General features: G+C 48.0%; 1 protein-coding gene across 2 annotated transcripts in view; it reads left to right on the forward strand.

Annotated features, from left to right (window-relative positions):
* The window catches only part of LPGAT1 (lysophosphatidylglycerol acyltransferase 1), a 106344-nt gene that overhangs the window by 72400 nt on the left and 19615 nt on the right, over positions 1 to 14329 (forward strand). For both annotated transcript variants that reach the window (XM_078605939.1, XM_078605938.1), the window contains exons 4-5: positions 2341 to 2459; positions 4559 to 4654. In XM_078605939.1, coding sequence (XP_078462065.1) covers positions 2341 to 2459; positions 4559 to 4654 — 215 coding nt within the window. The remainder of the gene's footprint in view (positions 1 to 2340; positions 2460 to 4558; positions 4655 to 14329) is intronic.

Genomic DNA, 14329 nt, shown 5'->3' on the forward strand with positions numbered 1-14329 from the left:
AGTAGGGGGCTGGAGTCTGTGTCACAGGGCTGTTTGGGGACTGAGCCAGCACCGGTGAGGGTTTGGGTTCGGATCCTTGGAGGCTGTCACAAGATGAAGAAAGCTCTCAATTGCAGTGATGTGATGATGGTTTTTCATAGGTAGCTTGGTGGTGCAGCCCTGCAATGTTTTTGCTTGCACCACTGCCTGTGGAAGAGTCTCAACTTCAGGGTAACTTGGCCTATTCTTCCTCGCTGGGTAGACGTTTTGGGAGAGGTGGGGGTTCCCCACAATTTACCCCACCACATGCAGCCTGCTGATCATTTATACTGCCCGTTGGACAGAATGTGGAGTTGGAATTAAGCAACTTTTAACAATTTTTTTCAGCTGCCCCTGCCGGGAAATTGAACCACTGACCTCTGGATTGCAATTCCAGTTTGCTGACAGTTAACACCACAGGAGCATCCTGATGGTCTAGGATTAATAACTGCACAACATTTGTCTCTTTGCTCAGTGCAGTGCAAACGCAGCACTGGGGACTTATTGAGAAGGTAGACGTAGAAGAAAAACCACTCACTATTTGTGCAGCGCTAAGTGTATGTATGTTGAACTTCTTTCGCGCCGTACTTAGCCAATCGGAGGTGTGGAAAGGCTACGGTCTATAGGCTGTGTTAATATAAATCGTGGCCATTTCTATAAATTGCGGCGATGAAGAGCGCAGTTCAAGTCTAGCATGAAGCCGAACGCTTGAATGGTAAATTGTCTGTAAAACCATTTAGAGGTGAAATTGAGGCCGATACCATTGTAATGTTTTGGTCGTGTGGAAGGTGTGTGAGGATAGCGGTAGATAATATCGACTCAACTGGTGAAAAGGGGATTGAGAGCATGTTTTTTTTATTGGTACTTTTTCACAAATTCCATCAGCCACAGTAACTGCCTTTCTGGCAATGTATAATTTCAGCAGCATTTGTTCAATACAAGCAAACTCTGGAGCAGTTTCAACAAAGAGTGTCTCATCAGCAGTCAGGCTGACTGGAGTCTAGGCGGGTGAACTGTCACATGTTCATAGGCAAGAACCCTCTCTGTTTGATATGGGTTCTAAAAGGCTGTCTGGTTGATATATGATGTGGGCGTATTGTCTGCATATTTATTTTATGACTTAGATTCTCCACAACTACCTTAATTTTGTCGTGTTATTTGTTGCTTCAGAGAAGCCTAACCTCTGAACCTGTTGCTGCTACTGCCTGAATTGACCAACGGTGCACGCGTGTGTGGCTGCATTTCTGTGGGGAGCAGTAGTGCAGTGGTTAGTGCACTTTGTTATTCACCCGCTGACTCGAGTTCAATTCCCGTTCATCACAGTGACGAATACAGATAGTCCCCGAGTTACGATGGTCCGACTTACGATATTTCGATTTTACGATGGCGATAGCGATACGACAAAATTGTTAAATATTTTAAATCTCGCGCGGCAGGCAAACGCAGCAGCGTACGAGGTACGATACTGTACGTTGGGACGATGCAGGGATGTCCGCATCTCCCGCCTTTCTATTAAATTGCAGTTCATATAGGTAGGCTTAGAATTTAGCTTGTTTTTTTTTATTTACATTTTACTGTGCAATACAGTATTGTAATTAATAAATACATACAGTATATAGTTTATACAGTATGGTACTGTAAATTGCTCTGTTTTGCTAAATTATCACCATTCTTTAAGGCTTCTGGGTAGGCTAGGCCATCTTCGACTTACGATATTTTCGACTTACGATGGGGTCGTCATAACGCATCTCCATCGTAAGTAGAGGACTGCCTGTATAACAATGTGCAAATATTTGAACCGGGCCTGGGCCTCCCATAGTGTCAACTCAATCTCAAATGACGACCTCGTGCGATGTGTAAAGTCAGCACTGGGGGAGACAAAGGCAGCCGGGCGTGGTTCAAGTTCAAGTTAATTTATTAGGTATTGCCCTCTGAGCCATTCGGCTCTTGAATCGGGTGCAACCGCAACAAACAAAAAGCAAAAACATGAACAAGAAAACATCTTAAAGTGAATATGTGACTAAGTGCAAACAGAAAATCCAAGAAAAGACATCAAAATATTGCAGAAAAAAATCACCCTACACCACCGCTGTGTGCAAAAATCCCAGTGCGATGCAAGTCAAACAACCAACAACAACCACAAGACAACTTAGATTAAGGCCATCAGTCTAACTCTGTACTACAACAAACAAACATGGTGCTGGTCACCCACCCCCTTGTGTGCCGTGCCGGCCTTCATTGGTGGTCGCTTAACAGTGCTTGCCCCAACGGTGTGTTAAAGGCTCCACGGGGGGTAAATCTTTGTCTTTGTGTGCTCGGCAGTGGTAGAGTGGGGCGCGGACGTGGCTGCCATTGCCGAGGACCAGGCGCTCGTCATGGTCAACCACCAGTCGACGGGCGACATCTGCACCCTCATGATGTGCCTGCAAGACAAAGGGACCGTAAGTAAACTCGCAGCTCGCGCGTTTGAGCGACTTTTCGCGAAACTCTCGTCAAGAAGCCCCCCGCTCCAAGGCATCTTCGCGTAGCCGGGCACGGCGGTGCCTACGTACGCGGGTGGCTGCCTGTAGTACGGTGTTGCGGAGGCAGTGAGGGTCGTGGCGGATCGCCGCACGGATGTTTGTCGAACTCCCTTTGCCGTGGGGCGTCGAGGAGACGCCATGCCCTGATTCCTGTTCCGTCTGCACGGAATAGAGCGTTTCCCCCCACTCGCCCCCGTGGGCTCTCTCCGGGAGCTCCGGTTTCCTTCCACATGTAAAAGCACATTAATTGGCCGATGTGACACCTTAATATGTAGAGGGTCGCAGTGCTTTGGCACATGTTGGGATCGGCGAGTCTCGTGGCTGCCACGCCCCTCGTCCGTGGTTCCTCCTCGCGCCTCCGAGTCGTCCTCTCTCTACGAGAGCGTGCGAGCGAACGGTGTGCGGAGGTGGGGCGTTACAAGTCGAACGTTATTATTATTACACTAGTCAACAAAAAAAAATTTCTGGCCTGGACTTTTGCAGCTGTTTTAGACAAATTTCAGGGTGCTGATTCCAAATCTGATCTCAGATTTACTCTATCACATCTCATTTTATGCTATCGGCATACCCCATTTTCATTGATTTTACCCGAAATTAACTCTGTCACTTATGATTGCAAGTTGTTGCGAGTCAGTGACTGCTTTAGTGTTAAAATATTGTGCTGTATTTTTTGGAGAGTGTGTTTATAATATCATTTAATGTAGATATCCACATTTATTTAATATTTTTCTTCTGCAGTTTTTATTGAAAATGCAATATTTGATATCTCAAAAACCTGATGTGATAGACAAAAACTGATGCCAGATTTGGAATCAGCACCCCAACATTACCTTAAACCCGTTGGAATACCTTATGCCAGAAAAAGTGTGTTGACCAGTGTTATTAAAGCGAGGGATTAGTGGCGCTGTGATCAGGGCACTCGACTCTCTTTCAGAATACTCTTAGTTTTTTCGGTAAAGTCACGTAGGTTAAAAATGAAATTAAAATTAATAAAAATAAAATAACAAAAATCACGACATTTCGGAGGCAACACAAGTCTCCGTCATCAGGTGGGACCGTCACAGCCAGATTTCAGAAAGCAGTTATGGTGGAGATGCAGCTGCTGCTATTGCTTGCTCACACCACTGAGTTGGCGGAAGGGCGTTGACTAGAAGTAGCAGCTTATAGACTTTGACTTTTATATAACTTTTATTGCCGCCAGAAGCAGCAAAAGCACTGGAGGCGATTTCGATATGAAACACACAAAGTCACCAGCAAACAAATGAAAAATAAACGCTACAAATCGACGCGCTTTGGGGCTAAAAGCACCGCACACAACACAAAAAAATAGTCACGTGGTGGTGGTCACCGCGCACGCCACGGTGACGAGCGAGCGCTTCAGACGGTGAACACGAGGGTGCCGTCCACGCTGGTACAGAGAGGGGCTTGTCCGGCTCCCCAGCGCTCGAAGAAGACGCGCACATCACCGACATGTGTGTGGTACGCGTGCTCCAGCCGGAGCCGCGCCTTGAGCAGGCCTCTGAACACTGGAAGCACAGAGCAGCCGTCAGTGTCACCTTCCAGCAGCTTATAGAGAGCCCCTCCAGATTTTACTTGGCCTGTGCTTCCACAGCGGCCAGGCATCTGGGAAGGGATGGGGATGGTAGTTAATGCCCTTTGAGAGGCTAGATCGTTGTTTTTTCTCGCAGTTGGTGAACATTGAAAAAAAAAACACTTGCATCCCACCCTCCAAATGAATAAAATAAATCTTAACAAAAATGCGTGCAGTGACCAAACATCCCCGAGTCTGCTGGCTGTGTGTGTGACACATTGTGCAAGCATGCAAACAAACATCTTACGTAAATAAGATTGCTGTGTAGTGTAAACATAACGATGGTGGTGGTGGTGGGGGGGCATGGTTTTGGCATGAAGTTTTGCTTGTAAAGACAGATCTCGTTTTTTTTATGTGCAAATAATTTCTGTGCTTGCTCAGATTCAACTAAATTTTCCTTTGTCTGTGTGTGTGTGGGTGCTTGCAGACGATTAGGCACATAATGTGGGTAATGGAGCACATATTTAAGTTCACCAACTTCGGATTGGTGTCTTGGGTGCATGGGGATTTCTTCATCAAGCAGGTACGGCTGCATTCTCACCGCGCACACCGGCGTGTATCCGCCTTCACCACACCTCACCGGTACCGTCACCACACCTCACCGGTACCGTCACCACACCTCACCGGTACCGACACCACACCTCACCGGTACCGACACCACACCTCACCGGTACCATCACCACACCTCACCGGTACCGTCACCACACCTCACCGGTACCGACACCACACCGCACCGGTACCATCACCACACCTCACTGGTACCGTCACCACACCTCACCGGTACCGACACCACACCTCACCGGTACCATCACCACACCTCACCGGTACCGTCACCACACCTCACCGGTACTGACACCACACCTCACCGGTATCGACACCACACCTCACCGGTACCGACACCACACCTCACCGGTACCATCACCACACCTCACCGGTACCGTCACCACACCTCACCGGTACCGACACCACACCGCACCGGTACCGTCACCACACCTCACCGGTACCATCACCACACCTCACCGGTACCGTCACCACACCTCACCGGTACCGACACCACACCTCACCGGTACCGTCACCACACCTCACCGGTACCGACACCACACCTCACCGGTACCGACACCACACCTCACCGGTACCGTCACCACACCTCACCGGTACCGTCACCACACCTCACCGGTACCGACACCACACCGCACCGGTACCGACACCACACCGCACCGGTACCGTCACCACACCTCACCGGTACCGTCACCACACCGCACCGGTACCGTCACCACACCTCACCGGTACCGTCACCACACCTAACCGGTACCGTCACCACACCTCACCGGAACCGACACCACACCTCACCGGTACTGACACCACACCGACACCACGTGTAAGTTTTATTGTTTTTGGAAAACATTGTTGGTTATGGGAATCATCCGACCCTTATTGATTTGTTTCTTTATTAATGTCTTCTCGTGTTGCTAGTTGGCTCGGGGCTTTAAAGAGGCGATAAGAATCTCTTCAATCCTCATTTGAGTAGGAAAAAATAAGTAACATTTAAAAATACTTTTTTTTAAACACACTTTAATGAAATGTACCGTACTAGTAATGGCAGAACTCCACGACTCCAGGAAGTTGCCCCGAAGCTTGCCATAACGTAAGGGGCCGTGGTGTTTTACAGCCAACGTCAGTTGAGCGTGGACAATTAGACCCAAGCCGAAACATAATATATAAAAATGAATGTTTAAAAATACTTTTTTTTATTTCTTTGATAGAATATAGTATTGTCATCAGTATGACATAAGTATACCAAGTTTGCAGTCGATACCGCATTGGTAAGTGGGTTAAAATTGAGTTACAAGATTTGAGGATACGACAACAACAGACAGAGTGAGTTAAACAAAAGCGTGTAAAAAAGGACTTGTGACTTTTTTCTAGCAACTCGGTGCCATACACGAATCCTTGCCAAATTGCTATTGTATAAAATCCATCTTCAACTTTCTACTTAATATACGTCCAAAGTTTGATTTGTTTATTTTCTCAAGAGTACATTTTCTAAAAACGCGTTCAACTAATCGAGATACCCTAAATGAGATGCCATCGCAACGTAATTACTCTGATTTTATGGCCAAACATTGGCATTGAGATAATGGTGGAGCCCATGGTGTAACTTTCACCTCATTGCAAAAATATTGTTTAGTTACTCCTTACTGTTCCACAGTAGTCCATGACAATCACAAACTCTTCTCTTTAAACTTTACTTTTGTGTCAAACGGTTGCAGTATTATCCATAATAGAGGTTTTTGGGTTAGCTCGCGTGATTAACACATTCCTGCGGAGGGAGCGGGTAGGAACGTTGGGTTGCTCGGTCAATGGCCAGGGTCAACGGCGGCGTGGTGTATTCCGCAAATATGCCCGACTGAGGGCGGGCGCAAGCCGGCGTGAGTAGGTTAAACGTTGAGTTTTATAAGGGCACCACGGGGTGACCAGCCCCACCCTCCCCACCCAGCCCCTCCCCACCCTCCCCACCCAGCCCCTCCCCACCTTCCCCACCCAGCCCCTCCCCATCTTCCCCACCCCACCCAGCCCCAAAATCCCCACCCAGCCCCTCCCCACCCTCCCCTCCCCACCCAGCCCCTCCCTCCCCACCCAGCCCCTCCCTGCACGACGGACGGACGGACACAATAATCCCCTGTGGGCTGGTGGAACCAGTGGGTTCCTACCAGTAAAATGTGTTGCTAAACCTGCCGCCACCACCACCAGACACAGCCAATTAGTAAGGTTTGTCATGTAAACAAAACGTGCCAGTTTGTTACTAGTTCAGCACACCGGTGTATTGGAGAGCAAAGCCACAACATTTACAATTCGAGTACGACGTTTCGCCAGTAATTGCAACCGGCCTCATCAGGCGACAGCCAGAGTTGTGGCGAAATCCTCCTGTTTTGTTCCATATACTCCCAACAAAGACAACGGATGTGTTCTTTCCATTGGTGAGGGTTGGACGGTGGGGGGGGGGGAGAGTTGAACGCACGGGTCACTGCCGAGATCACAAAAGCTCTTGAGGCAGATGGAGTTCGCTTATATATTTGGTTTAATGAGACGGCGCTCCCGAACTAATTGGCAGAGGCGCACCACGATACAGTGAACGCCGTGCACCAATTTGACGTGCGCAGCAACGCGTCATGCCTCGTGTGCGATCCGCGTCGCATTTTCTGAGGGGAAATATTTTTTGAACCCTAATATTTTCGATTTTCCTTCGCTCATATCGTCTTCATAATTGTCCGGTAACCTCCCCCTGCACTGCTTGATTGAGGTACCAGCTCTCTGTGCCACGTTTCTGGTGTTATATTCATCTCACTACTGCATAACCTTCGAATGAAATCCCTGATTTTAACGTTGTTATTAGTGAGGACTGGCAGTGCAACTTTGTTAGGCCTTCATCTCATAACTAAACCCTGCAAATCACCACTCGGTTCTTTTTCTGTGGGTGTCCCAAAGGATACGTGTTTCCTCTCCATGGTCACATGTACCACCATGGACACAATTATGAACCCCCCCGCCCCCTTCCTTCCCACCATCACCATTCTACACAAATACCCCGAATGTACACTTTGGGGTGGTGACGTGGCTAGGCAAGAGGCTTTCTGCGGTTGGAATCCGGCGGGCCACCCTGGATAATGCTGCGCGTGTACTTGGCTGTAAATTGTGCTCCCGTCTGCGTCAGAGTGGACCTTAAGAGATTCTCCCTTCTCCGGGGAGACATTCGAAGAGAGGAGGCCATGGTGTTGCCAGCGTTGTGGTCCGCATTTTCCAAATTAAAACAATGCTCCTCGATTGGGATTGCACACACAGCGACATGCCCCCCCCCCTGCTGTGCCACTACCAGAGGTCGCAAACGGGTTTTGATTCCTTACCCGTACCCGTACCCGGCCGGGTACGGGTACCCGTACGCTACCCGTTCCCTACCCGAAATGAGTGACAAACGGTTACTCACCGGTGACTACCCGTACCCGTAGCCGGCCGCACCAGGGTCGCAAACGGGTACCCGGCCGGGTACGGGTAGCCAGGTATCGGGTACCCGGTTGCGACCTCTGGCCACTACTGTGGCTTTGCAGTAAAAAAAACGAGCTGAATACCAAATGTATTACGTTATTATTACTGAATAATTAGGGTGGATGTGTGCGTGCATGTTCTTTTAGAGCAGTGGTTCTTAACCCTTACTGCAGCCTTTCGCCCTTTGGCTTCTCAGTCGTAATTTTTATATCATGACTAGCTGTCCTACCCGGCTTGGCCCGGGACTTGGATTAACCACGCCCGGCCGCCTTTGTCTCCCCAGTGGCGATGTTCACACACCACACCAGTTACTCGTTTGAGGCTGAGTCGACCTAGGGGAGGCCCAGGATCGGTTAAAATAATTTTTATCGGTGGTGGCCGTGAGCGGGAATGGAACTCGGGTCGCCGGGTTTGTAGCGCGGCGTAGCGCTAACTACTACACTACAATGCGTTACGCTTCCACATGCGCGGGTCACATGACAGATGTGACATCACAGCTCACTTGCCGTGCAAAAAATATATGCATTATTGAGCTCCCCCTCCCCTGCCCACAAAAAAACAAAAGTGTATTTTAATAATTTGTGCATGGTGTACAGTCTGGAAAGTACCCACATGGCAAATTTCAAGTTTGTTGCATGTCGGGAAGTACGCTAAACATTTTGAACAGACACACATAATCACAACTTTGGCTTTTATATATATGGAGATGTTAATACGTATCTAGGGTTTGATGAAACTAAGTTGTACTTACGTACCCGTGCTTAATTTGTGTTTCGATGATTTACCTTCTAAACACATCTGGCCATGTCTCGCACCCCCAGAGTGGGCATCTCGCACTCCCAGCGGGTGCATGTTCTCCAGGTTAATAACCACTGGTTTAGAGGCTGTATTATCGTGGTTAGCTGACTGCGCTATGAACCTGGCGACCCGAGTTCGATTCCTGGGCCACGGCTGATATCGCTGCTGATTATCTGAATCGGTCCTGGGCATCCCCTAGGTCGACTCAGCCTGAAATGAGTACCAGGTGCGGTGAGTAAACATCGCCACTGGGGAGACAAAGGCGGTCAGGCGTGGTGCTGGCCACCCACCCCCTCGTGTACCGTTCCGGCCTTATAGGTGCTCGCTAACAGCACTTGCCCCTACAGTCTGTTAAGGCTATACGGAGGATCTTTGTCTTTGTATAAACAAAGGTGGTTGGGGCATGGTATTAGCCACCGTGTGTCGTTCTGGACTTATAATATGTGCACATTAAAAACACTTGCATCAACGGCCTGTGTAGGTTATAGGGAGATCTTTGAAGTTGCAGTACACTGAGTTGTATGTCATTTCGCCAGTATTACATGGGCTCCATACTTCCACTTGTGGAACTACCTATCGATGATATAGGGCATTATTACCGTGGGCGCCACGGTGGCGAGGTGTTAACTGCCTTCCGTGGTATCCAGGAGGTCGTGGGTTCAATCCCGATCCTGGTGCCTGTATATTTGGAGTTTACGTGGTCTCCCTGTGGTCGTGTGGGTTTTTCTCCGCGTCCTCCGGTTTTCCCTCCACATTTAGAATCATGCGTTTAGAGTATTTGGCTGGTGTTCATTTCCACTTCATAAGCCACTCTGTTTGAGCTGTCATTTGTGGCCAAGTTGCTTCTGAAAAAGAGTTATGTAGCTCAGTGAGCCTTACCTGATAAAATTAAAAAAATAGTTTAATAAAAAGTCTTAACTCGTATAATAAGCAATGTTCATTCAATTACACCAACAACTAAGGGACACGGCAGAGGGTGATATGGTCATAACACCCCAAGGTTGGCATATCTTTATTTATAATACAGCCATTGATATTGACACACAGTTACCATAGAGACCCGGTTTGTCATTTTTATATCATCATAGTGCTTTGAAAAAGCCAGCCAAGCCACGCGTTAACTTTGAGCAAACTCTCTGCTCTCTTCACTAGCACGACAGTGGCATCTTGTCGGTGCACGTTGACTCATCGAGTAAAATAAACACAACACAGGCTTGCTAACAGGTGCTATGTCAACGACAGAAGTACAACACTTAATTTTAAAGCAAATTAATAAATAACCCGGTGATTCAGACTCCTTCCCCCCCCCTTCCAAGTGATTCTGGCAGGGTGATACGGCTCGGCACACCGGCCTTACATTCAAAAATTCACGTTTCGATCTCCCGGCCCGGCAGTTCAGAATCTACATCTTACTGTAGATCGGAGGATTCTGATGAGCTCTGTGAAGCTCTCTTTTTTTAAAAGATATTTCTCATTTAGAATTGTGTCTCCTAAGAGTATTTAGTCCGCTCTAAATTTACACATCAATAAGCCACTTTTTCACACACATGTCCAGTTGAACAATGGTTCAGGTTTTTGTAAAAAAAAATTTCCCACCCCTGTCTGCCCAAAAAGTTATAAATGGGGCAGCATGTTTGTGCCTGGTGGGGTAAAGTGTGGGTACTCCTTTTCCAAGAACGCCTGGCCAGGGTTCTCTAAAGTGTCGTTCGGGGCCCTTCCTCCCTCCGGCAGTTGCCTGAGTAAGCAATTGCAGGGCTGCACCTTTACCTAATTACTCCGTTAGATATGCAGAGAATCACACAACCATAGGCCGTTTATCTTACTGAACTCCTCAGAAATAAAATATTGCTGGAGTTCATGAAGGCTGGATGTTTTCATGAAATACCACCCACTGTTAAAGAGAGATTGTAATTTGAAGCAGCTATCATGTGGACATTTACAGCAGCCAAATACTCTTTAAACGCATGATTCTAAATTAGAGAAACACACGCAACCACGCGGAGGACATGCCAACTCCAAGTTGAAATTGTCTCCATTAGTAAGAGTACCATTCCAGCCCTGGATTCATTTAGGAGGCATAAATGCCCTCTCTTACCAACAGCATTGCTAAGCCAGCCACCTCCTGGCTTTGACATTCGTCCTCGAAGACACTGGTGGTGTAAACCATCAACTGCATCCAAACATCAACAACAACAGGCCGATGTGCATATCTCCTTCTGACTGGAACATTAAAGACAAGCTATGGTAGCAGTGCAGCTGTAACCATGCAACCTAAACTATGGACCATATGGTAAACCACTGTAATCTGCGCTCCTTCAAGGGAGGAAGAGCAAAGCTGCTTGAACTCTCTCCTGAGGCCCTCGTGTTGCGAGCAGACCTCGGCATTGACAGTCGGCTTCTGATCACATTTACACACGCAACAATGGAATATTTAAAGAAAGCAAGGCACTTTGTCTGCTCGAATGGGGTGAGAATTCAACCGCTGCAATCGCTACGATCGCCGGCAGTTGTATTACACAAAACAATGAGTCGTGCCGTAGTTGTGGAGTAAATGTGCAAGCGACATGCTTGTCTCATCGCGTAAAAAGATTAAAGTATCGGATGCACAGCCTTGCAGAATTTAATTATTTCAGCAGCATCGCTTTGATACAAGCAAAACTCTGTACAAACATACGGGAAGGTGTGTCGCCTGTTTATTTACTTTGTCACGTGTACATCTATTATAACACTACAGTACGTGCTTAAAAAATAAAATAAGCGAAATTGAGAATGCTGTACAGTGGTAGGAGCGCTGGTGGCGTGGCCAATATTGTCGCCGTTCCAAAAATCTGCCTTGACCCAGAAACCCTTGTATGGCGCGCCTGCTGCAAGCCGTGCGTGACCGCTCCTGTGTGCTCAAAGCCGACAGCTGAAGGGCAAAGCGAAGCAGTCGGCGGCTACCGCTGTGGTATCCGCAGACACGCTGACGTTCGCTTACACGGGGGCCCACGCGCACAGTAGCAGTTGAGAGGGCCCCATTCCCCACGGGTGGACCCCGAGATGGGAGGAGTGGCGGGGGGCGGGCGCACGTCAAGCCAGGCTGACCTCGGGCACACCTGTCTCCCTGCTGACTTTGAAAGGCCCATTTACACACAGCAAGCAGACAGACAGCGCCAAAGACAAAGGTTCCCCGTGTAGCCTTCATAGACGGTTGTGGAAAGTGCTGTTAGCGAGCACTTATGAAGGCCGGAACGGCACACGAGGGGGTGCGCTGCCAGCAGCACGTCCGGCCGCCTTTGTCTCCCCAGTGGTGATGTTTACACACCGCACCAAGTACTCATGTGAGGCTGATTCGACCTTGGGGAGGCCCAGTACCGGTTGCGATAAATCGTCACTGGTGTTGGCCGTGAGCGGGAATCGAACTCGGGTATCCGGGTTCGTAGCGCGGCGCGGCTAACCGCTACGCCACCGCCACCTCCATCCCGCAGAGCCAGCACCGTGACAGAGCTGAAACTGGGACACGGCATGTGGAGAGAAAAAATGTCGTAGTGGCAATGGGGGGGGTGGCAGACTCGCAATGTGAAGAGTGGGGAAGTCAGTGGTGGTTGTCCTAGATGCAACTGGTAATTACCACTAGCATCATGAGGCTAGGATCTGGCTGTCTGCCTGAGGATGCTGGTTGTAATTACTGACGAAACGTCGTACTCGAATTGTAAACGTCGTGGGTTTATTCTCCAACACACCGGTGTGCTGTACTAGTAACGAATTGGCATGTCTAGTTTACCTGACGAACTTTACTATAAATGGCTATGTCGGGCGGTGGTGGGGTTTAACGACACATTTATATTTACGCGATCCAACCCCCCAAAAAACCTCTTATGCTTAATCACTTTGCACTCTCCAACCCCGAATAACTTTGTCTGTACAGTGAAGAAGGGCCATTGCCTATAACGTCGCCTGCTATTAACATTTAATGTTTTCAGGCGACACAGCGTCAATGATGCGTGTGTTGACAACGCTTTTGGTTCTTCGTGCTTGCCAACCGCAGCCAACGGAGCGGCATCACCGAATAATATCGTGAACGTTTTCCACAAATGAGCGTACAGTCAGTGGCGGGCTCTCGTAGCTTAATCATTTCTGAAGAGAACGCGTTGAGACCGATGGCTCTGAGAAAAAAAAATCTGGTTCGGCCATTCGGGCAATGTGCATCCCTTTGTTGTGATGCGCAAAACAAATTAACTCCAGCATCACTGGGGTGGGGGGGGGGGCTCTCAATATAATGTGGCTCTCAGCTTCCCCCTGTGGGTCTGTCTCGTTTGGTTACCGTTCACCAGTTTGATGTGCGTGTGTTTTTAATTCCAGCTCCCATGGAAACATTGGGCCAAAGTAGCAAAAACCCAGTTCACCTTTTGGCTGTGTCAATTCACGAATTGTTGATGTAAATTTGGATTTAATTTTAAGTCGATGCCTGTGTGTGTGCGTGTATGGTGTGGTTAGCGCGCCGTGCTACGAACCCGGCGACTCGAGTTCGATTCCTGCTCACGGCCAACACCAGTGACGATTTTTGGAACTGGTCCTGGGCCTTCCCTAGGTCGACTCAACCTGAAATGAGTATCTAGTGCAGTGTGGAAACATCAACATTGGGTAGACAAAGTCGGTCGGGGCGTGATGCTGGCCACCCACCCCCTCGTGTACCATTCCAGCCTTAATATGTGCTCTATGAGATCTCTTTTACCAGTGGCCAAATATATTAGTAGGTTTTTACCCTTTTAAACTGGTACAAAACTGACACCTTTATTCAAGGCATCATGTTTGCAATAACCACAACACAAGTAGTCAAAAAAGCAAACAAAAATAAGCAACTCTGATAATATTCTTAGGTTTTTTCGGTAAAGTCACGTAGGTAAAACATCAAAATTAATGATGTTTTACCTATGTGACTTTACCGAAAAAACCTAAGAATATGATTCCTTGCAGTCACGAAAGCTTCAAATCTAGAACTCTGATAATGATAATAATATGCACTGTCCTTGAAGTTGATTGGTCCACACCCGAGATGGCTTTCTTTAGAGCCTAGTCCCCATTGGTGTTGGACCAGATGACACCAGAAGGCGTACAACTCAAACACAGTGCAATATCAGAGTATTGAGAGCTCGGGGTAAGCATTTACACTATAAGATCTCTTTTACCAATGGCAAAATATAGTAGTAGGTTTTTACTCTTTTAAACTGGTACAAAACTGACACCTTTATTCAAGGCATCATGTTTGCAATAACCACAGCACAAGTAGTCAAAAAAGCAAACAAAAAGAAGCAACTCTGATAATGATAATCCGTACGCCTTCTGGTGTCATCTGGTCCAACACCAATGGGGACTAGGC

This window comes from Lampetra planeri, chromosome 25 (assembly GCF_965212315.1).
Source record: "Lampetra planeri chromosome 25, kcLamPlan1.2.h2, whole genome shotgun sequence".
Lineage (NCBI taxonomy): Eukaryota > Metazoa > Chordata > Hyperoartia > Petromyzontiformes > Petromyzontidae > Lampetra > Lampetra planeri.